Below are 14,789 nucleotides of genomic sequence, written 5' to 3'. Positions count from 1 at the left end.
TCTGTGCTGGAGGTTTCTGTACATTATGTTATTACCACAGGAGGCTGAAGTTAAAACACAATGACACAGCATAACTCACACTTGTTGGTACTGATGTAATCCTAACTGTGGATGACTTGGAGGTTGATACAACAACGGACGATCTCAAGAAGTAAATTCATTTTAAACGTGTCTGTGATAAAACCATTTTTGTGTACTTGGAATGACAATTCATGAAGAACGAAATGGAAGAAATGTTGACATAAATCAGATTTGTCTCAGTCTGATTCATTAATGAAGGTATCTCCCTGTACATTTTTGTTTCTCTTGATTCATATTTAGATTTGTTGCCTGACTAACTTATATAATTATTTTTTAAAAACAAACACAATGCAATACATGAAAAAAACATGAACATCCCAACAGCGGAGGCTTTATTTCCACAACAATAAATCTTTTACTGATATTTTGGGTCATCACTGTAAAGGGGATCCGTCTCCTTTCCTTTTTTCAGTTACAAAAGAAGATGGAAAGAGCTGTCTAATCTTTCAACTCTGAGCTTTCTGTTCCGGAACAGCTGATCAAAGTTGGTTCAATCAATTGTCAATCAATTTAGAGTACCTCTGAGGTAAGGGTGTGTAATTCACTTCAGTTTTATTAAATAGTGCCAAATCACAACAATAGCCCCTGAATTATCTCTAAAAATATGAAGTTACTGCTCTGCTTATCTCAGCTCTGGTCTTTGTTTTATTTGCCCACCCAAACATGGCAAGCTATTGCCTGGTTTTGTAGCCGTGTCTGTAACGTTCCTGGTGGGTAAGCAGACAATAGTTAATTGGAAAGAGATAGCTTGGTAAAGGTGACAGGGCATTATATTTTGAAATGCTTTTTCTTGCATACTAAGCAGGGGTGAGATGAAGGCAGATGTGGCGACTCCTAAAGGGGAGAGCTGAAAAGAAGAAGAAAATTAAAGGAGACAGGAGTCCAGGAATTCTGAACTGCTGGGGATATACTGTCTCTTCTTATTCAACCAAATGGAGAAAAAATAAATAGTTGACTCTCCCTTATGAATAGTGACCCAAAACATACTTTTAAAGTTTAAAGTTTTTTTGCACTTTAAAAGTAAAAAGTTCTGTAATACCGAGATTCAATCATCATCAGTCTGACTGATCTTCATTTCACCTGCTGATGACAAAATTAAAGTGAGATAGGGAGACCCGCAAACACAAAAACAACTGAAGATACATCTGTGACAAAGGCAATCAATCCCATTCTCTGGTGATGTCCAGATGAGCTATTAAAAATGAAAACTAAATTATGATTGTTGTTTTGTCCAGTCACATTTAGCCTCTAAAAGAATATGAGACTGTGTATTTAGACTCCCGTTTGGCCTAGAAGCATAGAAAAAGCAGCACCACCTTACACCACCATATGAGTAAATTAGGCTGGAAGCAACCTGATGAAACAGGCTTTTAAGACCCATAAACATATTCTGAACTCCAAACGTTTATAGAGAGATGCATGTGTTTGTCATTATGGACTAATTACTTCAAGGTCATGATGGCAACACACACAAAAGTGCAGGAGGGATTGTTTCTCAATTTCAGAGGTAAATTCCCTTTCTTTATGTTACCTTGTGGCTACTTTTAGTCATTTTGGTGGTTTGTTACAAGGCACACTTGTGCAGTAGCCATACTGCAGTTTTTTTAGATTAAAAGAAAGGAAGAGAAATACCCAACATTCAAGTCTTTATGGGAATTAATATAAAAAGCAAAATACTGAGTACACATTGAAGTTATTACATATCAAATGTGACAGTGAGCCAAAGCACACAACAGCAAGACTCTAAAACGGTCTAAATTTAATTCAGCTGCCAATAATGTCAAAGTATTCATCTGTGTTTCTGTGACCAAAATGTATACCGACCACCGACTGCTGATCCCAACAAATATTTCTAGTGAACAAATCCTTGTCTGTAAGATGTATTACAGCATTTAGTCACAAGAGGGCGCTGCTGCAACAAAGAGGAAAAGGGGGCGATTCATCCCAAATACAAGCGTTTCACTGGATTTGCATTTAGCTTGAAGTCCATCAAAACGAAATAACGAGGAGGCAAAACCGAAAACTGAGATAGACCTAAGACGTGACAGTGACACCGCTCTGTCACGCATGTTCAAATGAAGTTAGTGTCTCTTAAAAAGGGAAGTGGGGGTATCACCTGCTTTATCAACTTCAAATAAATCTGCAACTTTCAATTCTAACACTTGTGAAACAAAATTCAGTATGCAAAATATATCTGTTAAAGATCACTTTGCATATAAAAATAAACATGTGATATTGCATTGTACTGTTAAAATCAAGAATATGACATTTATTATGCGGCAAAAAGAAAATGTCTATAAAAAAATGCAGGAAAAAGAACAAACACAGATTTTACCTTTCTGTTTCTTGGAAAATACACTGCACTAATAATAGAGGTGTGGAGAAACCCTGGAGTTGTACAAAAGCACACAAAGAGTTTTGTGGATTCATTACATGAAATCAATTTGCGGATCATTTGTTTTTAATAAGCAGTTTTTGCCTGGGGGTCACTGTGGCTCAGGAAGTAGAGCAGGTCATCTACTAATATTAGAAAGAAATTAGAAATAGAAAAAACTGAGAGAGCAGGTAAATGAGACGTGTTGTATAAACTGTCATGAGTACATTTATTGTAAATATGACAATTATGCAGCACCTCCAGTACAGAAATTGTAATACATGCATCACACATTGGGATCTTGGTGTGTGCAAAGTAAAACCTATGCACACAAGATATCTTTACATTGATCCATACATTCATCCTGCAGATATGGAAACATTTCCCTGAATTAAACACACATAGTTACATTTGTATTATAATTTAATGAACAGGTTAAATGTCATTATCTCAATCTAGTGTTCAGTAAACGTTTACTTTAAGGCAGTGGTTAATATGTTGGAGCACAAATGATGAAGACTGAAAGGCCTGGCACTACTACTTCTTTTTCACTTTTTTAAAGACAAAAACCTTTGGATTTCTGACAACTGCAAAACGCCATGATGTTGGTTTGATGGGCATTCGAGGATATAATAACATTTCCTTAAATAAAAAAGAAACTAAAGTTAATATTTATCTTTAAGCAACTTCTCATACACACCTTTGAGTTTTTTATACTTTTGGAAAGTTACTTGGCTTCAATTTCTTACAAGTTTATAGGACTTGAAAATATAGAGACACCCCAAATATTTTTTAAACACAGATGATTTTTTTTAAATACAGATGAATTATAGATAACCACCCACTTAGGTTATTCACAGCATCACAGGTGTCTCCTGTCAAATGTAAAGGTTTATGTGTCTCTCTGAAAGTTTGAGTGCAAACTGAACATGTTTTTTCCCACCCCTGTAAATTTTCCTGCTCTCTTATTTCCCTGTACTTTTCCCCAGAGTGGCGATGTCTTTATTCTCCAGGATCTCCATCTTCTGCTCGGGCTGAAGCACAGTGTTTGACACCATTGCTTTGGCCACCTCTTGGATTGGGACAGACATGGATCTATATCCCACAGCAGAAACGGCGCTAAAGAACTTCCTCGCCATCCACTCAGTGGGACGACTCTCCTGCCTATCCACCAACAAAACCCTGCGGAGGAGAAGTACAAAAGGTGAGACTGAGAGATTGTATTTGGTTAGATCACACTGACTGATGAAATGCCACTTCAACTTCAGAAGAATGAATTTACAAGAGTTTAATTACAGAAAAGTCACACTGTGCCATGTTCATTGTGAGTTTCCCTAAGTTGTTGCCACATTAGCAGAAGTCACACACGACTCTTCTTTTAGAGAATGATCATCCCAGATTTTACTTTTTTATTGTTCTAATCAACTCTATGCAGCCACAGCCCTGTATATTTTCTAGGTAGGTGTTCCTCATCCCTTCAATTCATGTAATTTGCAGCAGCCTATTTACTAGGTATACCTCGCTGATACCTGGTTGTACTCGCTTTGGCCTTTAGACCTTTAGTTATTATTTTTTAATACAAGGCAGGAAGGGTCCATGATTTCATCTTGTTTATGCGATGAAAAATGTCACAGTAGAAATAAAGACTAATTTTTCCCATCTTCCATTATCCAGCTTTGGTGAGCTTGTGTGAACTAAGACCTCAGTTTCTGAAATACTCAGACGAGTTTGTACAAACAGCCATGTTCATACTCAATTTACCTTTCGTCCTCATTCTGATGCTAAGTTGAGCAGTTAAATGTACCTAATAAAATGTCTTGTGAGTGTATATTTACAGGCTCTGTAACAGCCAGTACAATCTAGTTTCTAAGAAAGAGGGTTTGTTTTGTGATGACTCGTGTAATTTTGGGGGGCTATGTGCTATTTTCAAATAAATTGATGGTTTAAAAAGCACTCCATCCTGCTCCTGTTTACATTTTTTACACAGCGTCTTGCTTCTTTTTGAAAAGAGGTTCTAAGTGAGATCACTCACCCTGGTCTGTAAATGGCGAATCTGTCAAAACCAAGGGCCTCGATGTCTGCCTCTACTTGTCCCTGGAAGAACAGTCATTAATTTTAGGACTCCAAGAAAGTTTAGCTAAGGAAATTTCAGGATGTTAAGTCAATAACATACTTTGACTTTGAGGTAAAGGAAGCCGCTTTTTTTATCTGCTCCCCTGGAAGACTCCAGGTGGAACTGTGTACAGCCTCCAGCCTTGGCGAGCTCAGCTGATTTTAGAACATAGTCATGATCAACTCTGACGAATCCTTCCTGAAACAGAAGAATGCAGTTAATGAAATAGGACCCCCAAAAAAGACCAACATTTTTTACATTTTAACTTTGGTGATTGTCACTGATGTATATCATTTCCATATGTATAATATGGGTAAGTATTTTTCATTAGGAGCTCTTAAATAAGTCATTGTAGCCAAATAATACCTCCATGATTTAGAAGTGCTCTGAGAGACATGATATGTAATAACATTGCTGCTTCTAAATTACCTCAAAGCAATGTTTTATAACTTAGTGGCATAAAAGATATTACAAAATAAGCTAGTGTCTATAAAACAGCCCATGAGCCTTGTCAATTTATTAGCTGTGTTAATGGAAATGTTAGCCAAATTAATGTGGGTGAAACGGCTCAGTTATTGTTACTGTTGAGTCATAGTTACTGTTCACAAACTAAGGTTTGGCTATGGCCGACAGCCACAGTGAAACAGTAAAATCTTATCATTTGGTTGTCAAGTTCCCGTGTTGGATTGAGACCACTCACAGCTCCTGCTTTAGCTCTGGTTGTTCCCAGACAGCAGTATCCAACATCATGGCCCTGGAAGGCAGCAGCATAATCATCAAGCTTCTCAAAGTCGACCACCTCTTGGACCTGGGGCCACAGAAAACAGTGCTTAAGAAAAAAAAATTTTTTTACGGGCCTTATTATTGCAGGTTTGGTCAACTGATCAGCCCACTAACCAGGTTTTCATAAGTTTTGCCCTCAAAGGTGAGCTGCCTCCTTCCAATAAGAGTAATCTTAGAGAAGATATTATGCTCCAGCAGCTCTTGAAGCAACAGCTTGCCAGTTTCCCCTGAAGCGCCTAGGATGAAACAGCTTTTGTTCTGCTGCCTGAAGTTTTCCTCTAGGGTCTTGATGTCCTCAGCCATACTGTTAACAACAGAGTCATGTAAATATCACGCGTTTAATGCACATGTAAATCTGAACAGTACCGTTTAGCACCTCGGTGGACAGCTATAATCGAGGGTGAAACAAAGTATTAAATACTGGTTAATAGTGACTACCAGTTATGATTATTTGTGCTAAATTTACGGAATTCAGAAATCGGTGTTAAGGGGACTGCGACTACCAAGAGGAAAGATCACTTTAAATTCATCTACTCCCAAATGGAGTTTGGCTTGACCGATCTGACAGTGGTATATTTAAAATGTATGTACAGCTCGGTTTTGAGTATAAATTCGGTAACGTTAACAAAGACGAGTGCGTGTCATTACCTCGTGTATTTAACCGTTTCGGAATCTTCGAAATAATTTAAGGTCGCTGCGATGAAAACAACCAGGACAGTGAAAAATCCTAACGTCTTCCCCAGGGTGGTGCACAGCAGTTTAATAACAGGCATCGCTGATAGCAACGATTAAAGTGCTGCAACACTTCCTGGTTGCTTCATAGTTACACAAACGGATGTCTTCCTGCTTCGTTGATAGGCCGAGGAAGAAATTTGAAACGACAGCGTGCCGCTGACAGGTTAATACACGAAACCAACTCACACTAGACTACTAACTTTATGTTTGTATTAAACTGTAGCATGATATATAAGCAAACCAAAGGGGTGGTATAAACACGCCTCGCTCAGCTCCACCGCAGACAACGCTTTACGGACAGCGCATGCGCATGCGCTCTAGCGATTTGTAATGCATCCAGCTGTTAGTTTGTGCACAATCTTTATATCTCCTATACCATGACGTGTGTGTGTGTGTGTTTGTTTGTTGTTGTTGGTTTTGCGACAAAAGTGTGTCTTTGCATTGCCCCGCACAGTAAAGCGGTTTATGCTGCAGAAACTGGAGGTGTACAGTTTAAGGGTGTGACATTCAACGTTTTCAAGCTCTTGGTAAACTAATGTTAATTAGTTGATGCTGATGTTAATCGCATCAGCATCATATTTTTGCTGTGTAGCAGAGAGAAGTATCCTGCTGAAAGAGGCCACAGCCAAGGGCAGGAATATCATTTCCATGAAAGGGTGTAGATGCTCTGCAGGACTTAGGTAGGTGCAACGTGTCAAAGTACATCCACATGGATGGCAGTACCCAAGGTATCCCAGCAGAACATTGCCCAAAGCAACACCCTGCCTCTGCCAACATGCCTTCTTCCCATTGTGCGTCCTGGTGCCAGGCGTTTCCCAGTTAAGTGACATACATGCACGCGGCCATCCATGTAACATTAGAGAAAACATGATTCATCAAACCAGGCCACCACCTTCTTTTGCTCCATGGTCCAGTTCTGATGCTCATGTATCCATTTTTGCTGCTTTATGTACTGAACAAGGACTGGTCTGCAGCTAGTTAGTTAGTTAAGTTTATTTAATTAAGGACAGCACATAAGACAATGTTATATGATAAAACAATCCAACCGTTTGTGGCCCGAGTTCCACAAAGGTCTTCTAGCTAAAGGCTAGAAAACCCAGTCTGTGTTTGGACTTTTTTTTTTTAAAATACAGCAGAAATAAAACGAATCTGTCCACAAATACATACACACACACACACACACACACACACACACACACACACACACACACACACACACACACACACACACACACACACACACACACACACACACACACACTCAGAGTTACTATACCTAATAACGGGGGATACATGGCGATGTATCGTGTTATTCAGCCACAGCAAAGCAGGCTGGTTTACATCAGTGTCCAGAGATTTGTTTTTGTTTCAGCTATTGTTTCACCTGGGAATTAAAAACTCTAGGATCTGTTAAACATTTTTTATTGCAGATGGTAAACTGTTCCAATAATCTGAGGACCTTTGAGTGAGAATGAGGATTGACCAAATGATGTTTTCTTTTGGTAGTTCGCGGTCTCTATGAGCTACTCTTCTTGTTACTGCTGGCTTTTAGAATCATTCTGCTCACTAACTCTAGGACAAGACCATCGTTGCATTATACAACGGGAACAGTTTATGTTGATCTTAATGGTTCTGGATATCTTTCCTGTTTTAAAAGTTTTAAAATTAAGATGGGAACCTAAGATGACACCCAGATATTTAAACTCATCCACTTTTTGGATTTCTCTCTGATCAATCACAGTGGAAAAGTTATTCCAGACTTTACACCCAATTGTAAAACACATGAGATCGTTTTGTTGTAGTTCAGAGTCAAAGAGGGATTCTTGAAACACTTAGACACTCCCACCATCCCTCTGAGCTAGACCCAGGTTTAATTTAGTTTCTGACCCAGTCGGCTAGCCATGTCAAACTCACTCAAATCCTTCAGCTTCCCCATTTTCATGCTTGTAACACATCAACTCTGAGCACAAAATGTTCATTTGCTCTCTAAAATATCCCACCCATTAACAGAACACCATAAAAGACCAAAAACGGTCAATTAGACCTATGTTAGCCCTAGACCAGTAAGCTATACATAGGTAAATGACTATTTAACTGGAGCTGAACACACTTGTAATCGCTCAGTTAGAGTAGCTCATGCTGTTGAAAAGCATAGAAAGTTACATAGAAAATATGCTTACAAAATGTTCAACCTCATGTCGTGCCAGTGCTTTAGAGGAAAAATAGGTTAAAAGAAACCTTCACCTCCTAGGACCTGGCGTCCACATATGTGGACATCACATTTTGGGTTGTCTATACCAAAATACAAAATTTTGCTCTACAAGGGCCTGATATCAACTTACAAGGACATTATACTGCCACTGTTCTATCAAAATTTAAAACAAATGTCCACATATATGGATCTCATTTTTCTCAGAAACAAAAATCAGGTTAAAAAAATCAGGTAATTCTTTGTTTTTACATTCATCAGCTCCCAATCAGCCAAAATAGTAAAGAGAAATTAAAAATGCATGCCAAGAAAGAGTTCAGGTCTTAGGAGGTTAAGACAGAAGAAGAGGGGCAGGGGGAAGATATGCAGTAAAGGGCCTTGGGGTAGATTTGAACCTATAAGGCTCTGCATTAGCCTTGTAGCATATGGGTCACCTGCTCAACCCATCAAAGCTAAACTCTTCTCCACTACGTGTATTCTTACATCGGTCAAAGGTATTTACACAGCAAGTGCTGTGAATCAGGGGGAAAAATTGTAACTGAAATATAATACACCAGGTCTCTTCTCCAAAAAGTGGAAGTTGTAGGGAAAAGCAACACTTTAGTCTATGGTGAAGAAATCCAGCGTGGTTCCAGAGTTGGACCAAACCTTAAAAATGTCTTTGCCTTTTATCAGATCTTCAGGGGGTTTCATTAGTCAAAACCTCCACACAAAGAAAGCAAGTCCAGTCACATGCAATGAATTCATCAACACCCCATGTTTTTAACACTCCTGCCACTTTGAACACAAGGCATCGACCCAATCTAATAGAATATGATGGAGCCAGGGATGATCCTTTAAAGATGTCAGCAGTAAGAGACAGAAAGAAAAGAGGCTGAGGTTGAGAGAAGAGGCCTTAAACTGGCACTCTGCTGAAATGAAATGTCGCCTCTTTGTTCCTTAGCCACGGGTGCTAATTGGAGCTAGCGGCAGGGAAGAAAGCTGCTGCTGGGCTCCTGTCTGTCGCACCTGTTGAGTCATTGTCTCTCACATTGATCAGACAGGAAGTTGGAGTAAGAAGGCTTATGCCTCGGTGGGTGCGTGGCAGATACGTGGTTCAATTTCCTTTTAGAACTCCGCCGTTGGAGGTGAAAATACCAATGGTGGTCAGTGGTCAATTGCATTTGACCATTGATTAGTCTCTAAAAGGACATATGGATCATAAAGAGTTGGTTTTCCATCAGTTGTTTGTTTTACTTTACAGTTATAGCATTTACCCAACAGTGCATAACAGGTTTGTTATGCAATGTTAACAAAAACATTGTTGTGCAAAACTAACTTTTACAATAGTTGGTGGGTAAGCATCATGATTTATTATGCTATATGTTATATAATGGCCCCTAGCCATTGATGTCAGTACTTAAATTAATACCCAAATTCTCAATTTTTTATTTTGACTTTAGATGAAGGTAGAAAATTTGGTTGGCCAGAAATATTTAAAGACTTTTTTGGCTTATGCAGTTAGGAAACTACAGTTTTCACCTCATATACATTTTATTTGTGTTCAAAATGAGATATAATATAACTGTTTGAGCCTGCAGGTGTCACATAAAACATCTGCAATGCTTACATCAAACTGAACTTATCTGAAGTCTGCCAACACTTCAGCTTCAGAGTGCAATTTAAATATCGTAAAAAGTAATCTTCTGTAGAAAATACAATGTTTTAAAAGTTTCATTTCAAAGTGTTAACTGCTGACATATGATTGAACCCCTGAACACCAAACTAAAATGAACATATCTAATTATAGTTAAGATTTTGTGTGTGTGTGTGTGTATTTTCTGAAATGTATATTTCTTTGAAGCAAATAAAACAAGTGATACAACCAATTAAGACAAATAAAAAGCGCATACATGCATGCCTGCATATACATGTCACATACAGACACACACACACACACACACAATCTGTACACCAACACGGCTTAAGGCTTAAGGCCCGAGTTCCACAGACTCTGGAGTGTGATGCTAATGATGGTAATTAATGGAGCCTGACAGCACAATCTGCTGCCCATTGTCTCTCAATAAACAGCTTTACACATGAGCCTCAGAGGGGATGGGAGTTTTAAGCTGAGAGCTGAGACAGTGAGAGCAGGAGGCAGCCAGAGTGGAGGGTCAGACCTCAGGGGACAGCGCTCAAACTGAAGTGGGGGATTAGCTCAATTAGAAAGGCACTGTCTAATCAAGATGGAGGGTTCAGTGATATATATGGTGCGTCTGTGAGGGAGAAATGTGAGTGAAGCTCCATCATTAAAGCCGACTGTTGCCATCAGATGTTGCGGCGTCTAATAATGTTAACAGTAGTGAAAAAATGTGTCTTTTGTCTTTTTGCTGACCTTACATTCATTTGTTGCCATGCATTTCAATGGGAAATCATCTCCACTGTGTTCTGTGGTCCAAATGATAATATATCCATGAATACTTTAGGATGCCTAAAGTGACCTTGTTACTGGTCAGTGTCATTAGTTAAAAAAATCATATGGATTTTCTTTCTCCCCAGTTGATTCATTGATTTTATTAATCGACAGTGTTTTGTCACTACACATGTTTTGCACTTTGGCATGATAAAGACATATACACTTCACTGCACTATATATAAAAACATAAAAACATATATGTAGTACAGAGAACTCATTGTGCAGAAGTTATTCTGTGCAATGCAAAAAAGCTTTCCCTTTGCAGTTCCATCTAAGCAAGAAAAGCATGTGTTTTCTGAACTAAAATCCCTGTAAATATGTAGAGAAGATATAAAATATAACAAAAATCAAGTCACACAAAAACAGCCGGCCTATGTTTTACAAATTTTACAGAGTGCATCGAAATTAAAAAAGAGAAGGTTTAACTTTAAAGGCTTAAAAGGTTGGACCTGCCATCAAATCATCTGATCAGTTTTAAGTTTTAAAAATAATGGCATAGAAAGATAAAGGCCCAGTCTTCTTCAGGCTTGGCTTTGTTGCAGGCTCAGACATTAGCAATATGTTTGAGCCAAATCAAGGTATCAGCTGGACTCAGAGGAGCTTTCCTGCTCAAAGAGCCACAGCTAAGCAGCAATGACACCTGCTTTTTCCTTCTTTACGGAACAATGAGCTCATTAGAAGAGCAAACAGATTATCTGTGTTTTTCAATAGATGATCCTAAGGAGTCTGGGGGACCTAGCAGCTCCCAGCAGGTAGAGTTAAGATTGCCCATGCACATCTGGCTGACCTGCTGGTTACTGCTGTCTTAAAACTGTATATCTTTACTTTGCATCTTTTTGCACTTAAATAAGACAAATCGCAAAATCTATTATCTTCTCTGAAAACAGACTTCACTGTATGAAATCTAGGTTTAAACAAGACAACAACATGATTTATCTGGACCTTTGAACATCAAAGTGTCTCACATTGCTTGAAGCACGAGGCCATGTTTCCAAGTCTGCCAGTGCTGAAACTGAATGTTAACAGTGAAGTTATGAGGTAACTGCCAAAAGGGTCTGAGCTTTTGGCTAATTAACCTGAGAGGTTTTGCATCTGCTTGTCTGTCAGGGTTTGCTGGAAAAAAATAACAAATAGTGGACTGTATGCATGCGTGCGTGTAGCATAAACAGAACCATGAGCAGCGATTGCATTCATTTTTATAATGTTTTTAGCCTATATTGTATTGTTTCAACAATACAGTTGAAACAATATAGTATATCTAGTAAGCATTCATTTAGCTAATAATTAATAATAACATTTTTCAAATAATAAACAAATGGTGCTATTGCCATATGCTGGGATTGAGATGTCATAAAGAGACATAAAAAGGCAGAAAGGTGCAGAAAGATAGTCCTATGATTTTTTTAAAAGACATAATTTTCAATACTTTAAAGAGCAAGGCTGATACCAAATGCACTTTTATATTTATTTCCAATTTTATTTTCAGGTTATATTATTTATTTCAGATTTTTTTTTGTCAGTAATCTGCTGATATGCTGTATTGTGCCTTTTGGTCAACATTTCCATTCCCATTTACTAAAAGTTGTTTCCTTACCAAATGTTTTCTGCTGCCTTTGTCTGAATGGATGTGTATTGGCCTTTGAGCCCATTTCACGAGTCTGGCTTTGTTAAAGTCAGATAGCTAACTGGTAGGGCCTTCCTTTTCCCTTGTTGCACGTATATTAGCTAGGGTTTACTAACCCTTTTCCAATATTTAATGCATTCCAAATGTATAATTAATTGAGATGTGGATTTATTTGAGTGTCTAACCTCCAGAACTCACTGAAATAGCAAATTGTAATTGACTGTCACTGACATTTTCTATTTGCCTTTTTTTTCCTCAATATTAGTTAACATGAAAAAGACAGATGATCATAGGATGGGATTTTTCCCAGGAGAAAATTAAACTTGAAACTGTTAAATCTATTTGGTCTTGTATGTAATAATAGCATAATACACCAAAGCCTCTTAGAGGATATCTGTGTTTGGCTTTGAGTTTTCACTATCAGATCTATTTGCTGTCTTAAATCTCCCTTTTGTGGCAGGACGGATGAAGCCTAATGACTCCTTTGAACTGCCGACATCCCCGGCAGATTGGATTCGGGAATGTCAGCCAACTAACCTTTAGTCTCTTTCCCACATGAAGCAACAGTGAAGGGCACGTAATACCTATCTTTCGATTCCTGTCCCTCTCCTGTATTCTTAATCAGTTAATTATTTTGTATATCACACACGCAGACATGAGGCTTTTATGGTAATAAGCCTATTGAGCTAGCCTACCACATTTTTAATGTTTTGTACAAATTACAACTTTATCTTTGGAAGAGAAAATATAAAGTCGCCAAATAGTTGCAGGTGATGTGATTTTCAACTTCTTTTGAACCTTGTAGGATTGTATTTGCTTAAACTACATGATCACTAATAAAACATGTTATCTTGACATAGTCATGCTTTTAAAAGTAGTGCCATGAATGAAATTCAGCCTTGTATTTGCACACTGTCGTATATCCAAAAATTCATTCATCCCCAAAATTACGCTTAATAATAATAATAATAATAATAATAATAATGGATTGCATTTATATAGCGCTTTTCAAGGCACCCAAAGCGCTTGTCCAATTCAGGGTCGAAATCACAATTCACAACAATTTAAAACTATGTGTAATGGGCTGCTCCCATACATTTATATTCATAGACTAGACTATATGCATATATATTGCTTTACATATCAGTACTGTAATTTAAATTAAGGGTCTGGTCATGTAGTAAGATGATAGAAATCTCCAGGTTAGACAAAACTTACTTGGAAATAAAAAGTTAGAATAGTAAAAGTTACAAATATGATCCAAATTCTATGCATCCATCACGTTCCCTGTTTCAGCTTTAACCTACTGCAGTTACTGTAGTGTGCATAAGCTATGTGATTGGTGGTTTTTCCAGGTGCACTCACTTCAGAGTTGTCTTCAAAGTGACTCATATACATTTTCATATGCTCTGTTTTTACTGGTAGGATATGCTGGCATAGTGCGAAGGGAAGGTAAAATGTGAAGAAAAAGAAGCATTGTCAAACTCGTGCTTTACCAAACTCATGCTGTCAAACTCTGTCCTCCCCTCTGTTTCTCTATCTTAGCGTCTTATAAAACTGCCTGAATTTCTCCTTTGGATGGGCCATGCTGTCTTGTGGTGGTTTAAAGGGAGGGAAAAAGGGAGATCATGCTGGATCATGGCAGACCCACCACAGCACAGAGACCTCCCTGCCGATGAGCAAACACCACGACAAATGGCAGAGCTAGCTGGACAATCACTTGCTGAATGGAAGCTAATTAGCTGGAGTCTAATGCCAGTTTACTAACACCTGTATTAGCGTGCTCGCTCGGCAGGGAGTAAGGGCTGGCCAACAAGTGCTAATCCCTCATAAGCCCAAAGTACTCCTCCCAAACAGTGGCATTAACATATACTTCTCAAGCCAGCTGTTGCTAACCTGAACCCAAAAGAGATAGCTTCAGCAGTGATGTACTGCTAAAGAGGAGGGGAAAGATGTTAAATGGTCAATAACAGGTTACCTTAGCATTCCTGTAGACGTCCCCCACCCCCAAAATGTTGTGGACCACAAGTTATCCCCCTTTTTTGGGAATTTCCCCCACATCTCTCAAACCTACATTTTTCAGTCGCTTGGCTTCCTTGGCTGTCTTGCACTCTCCCATCCTCTCCCACTGCATGGGTGGTGGGCTGATTACCCAGTAGCCATGTGTGTATCAAGGCAAGTGCGAAGCCAATGTGTGTGTAAGGGATTAGTGAGCTTTAGCATTAACATCATGACTGGACTGGCTACATTCCCTCACTGCACTAATAATTTGAGGGGAGGAGAAAGCGGCTGGTCCATTAGTTCACTCTGTTTGCCCAAGAGTAGGCCGACTCTGATCCCCTAGTTTCTCTCACCGATTCCAAGAGGATCTCTAGCTTTTGTGACAGAGGGATGCAAAGATAAAGGATGGGACTG

The 14,789-nt window shown here is 38.7% G+C and overlaps 1 protein-coding gene across 1 annotated transcript; it reads right to left on the bottom strand.

Annotated features, from left to right (window-relative positions):
- Positions 1–2,673: 2,673 nt before the first annotated feature.
- On the bottom strand, positions 2,674–6,373 carry htatip2 (HIV-1 Tat interactive protein 2). The gene is made up of 6 exons (XM_080884935.1): positions 6,000–6,373; positions 5,466–5,655; positions 5,269–5,376; positions 4,629–4,766; positions 4,488–4,549; positions 2,674–3,637 (listed from the first exon to the last, which is right to left on the bottom strand). Exons 1-6 carry the CDS (start codon positions 6,122–6,124, stop codon positions 3,421–3,423), a joined length of 840 nt encoding a protein of 279 aa, XP_080741061.1. The 5' UTR covers positions 6,125–6,373; the 3' UTR covers positions 2,674–3,420.
- Between the last annotated feature and the right edge of the window lie 8,416 nt (positions 6,374–14,789).

The sequence above is a fragment of the Rhamphochromis sp. 'chilingali' genome (assembly GCF_963969265.1).
Source record: "Rhamphochromis sp. 'chilingali' genome assembly, chromosome: 6".
In the NCBI taxonomy this organism is placed as follows: domain Eukaryota; kingdom Metazoa; phylum Chordata; class Actinopteri; order Cichliformes; family Cichlidae; genus Rhamphochromis; species Rhamphochromis sp. 'chilingali'.
Note: the sequence above shows the minus strand (reverse complement) of the source record. Positions and strands in the feature narration are given on the sequence as shown.

Coding starts and splice junctions, on each gene's coding strand:
- htatip2 (XM_080884935.1), bottom strand. CDS start 6,124: ATGCCTGTTATTAAACTGCTGTGCACCACCCTGGGGAAGACGTTAGGA. Junction 4,767..5,268: donor CCAGAGCTAAAGCAGGAGCT/GTGAGTGGTCTC, acceptor CTTCTGTTTCAG/GAAGGATTCGTCAGAGTTGA. Junction 4,550..4,628: donor TCCTTTACCTCAAAGTCAAA/GTATGTTATTGA, acceptor CTGTTCTTCCAG/GGACAAGTAGAGGCAGACAT.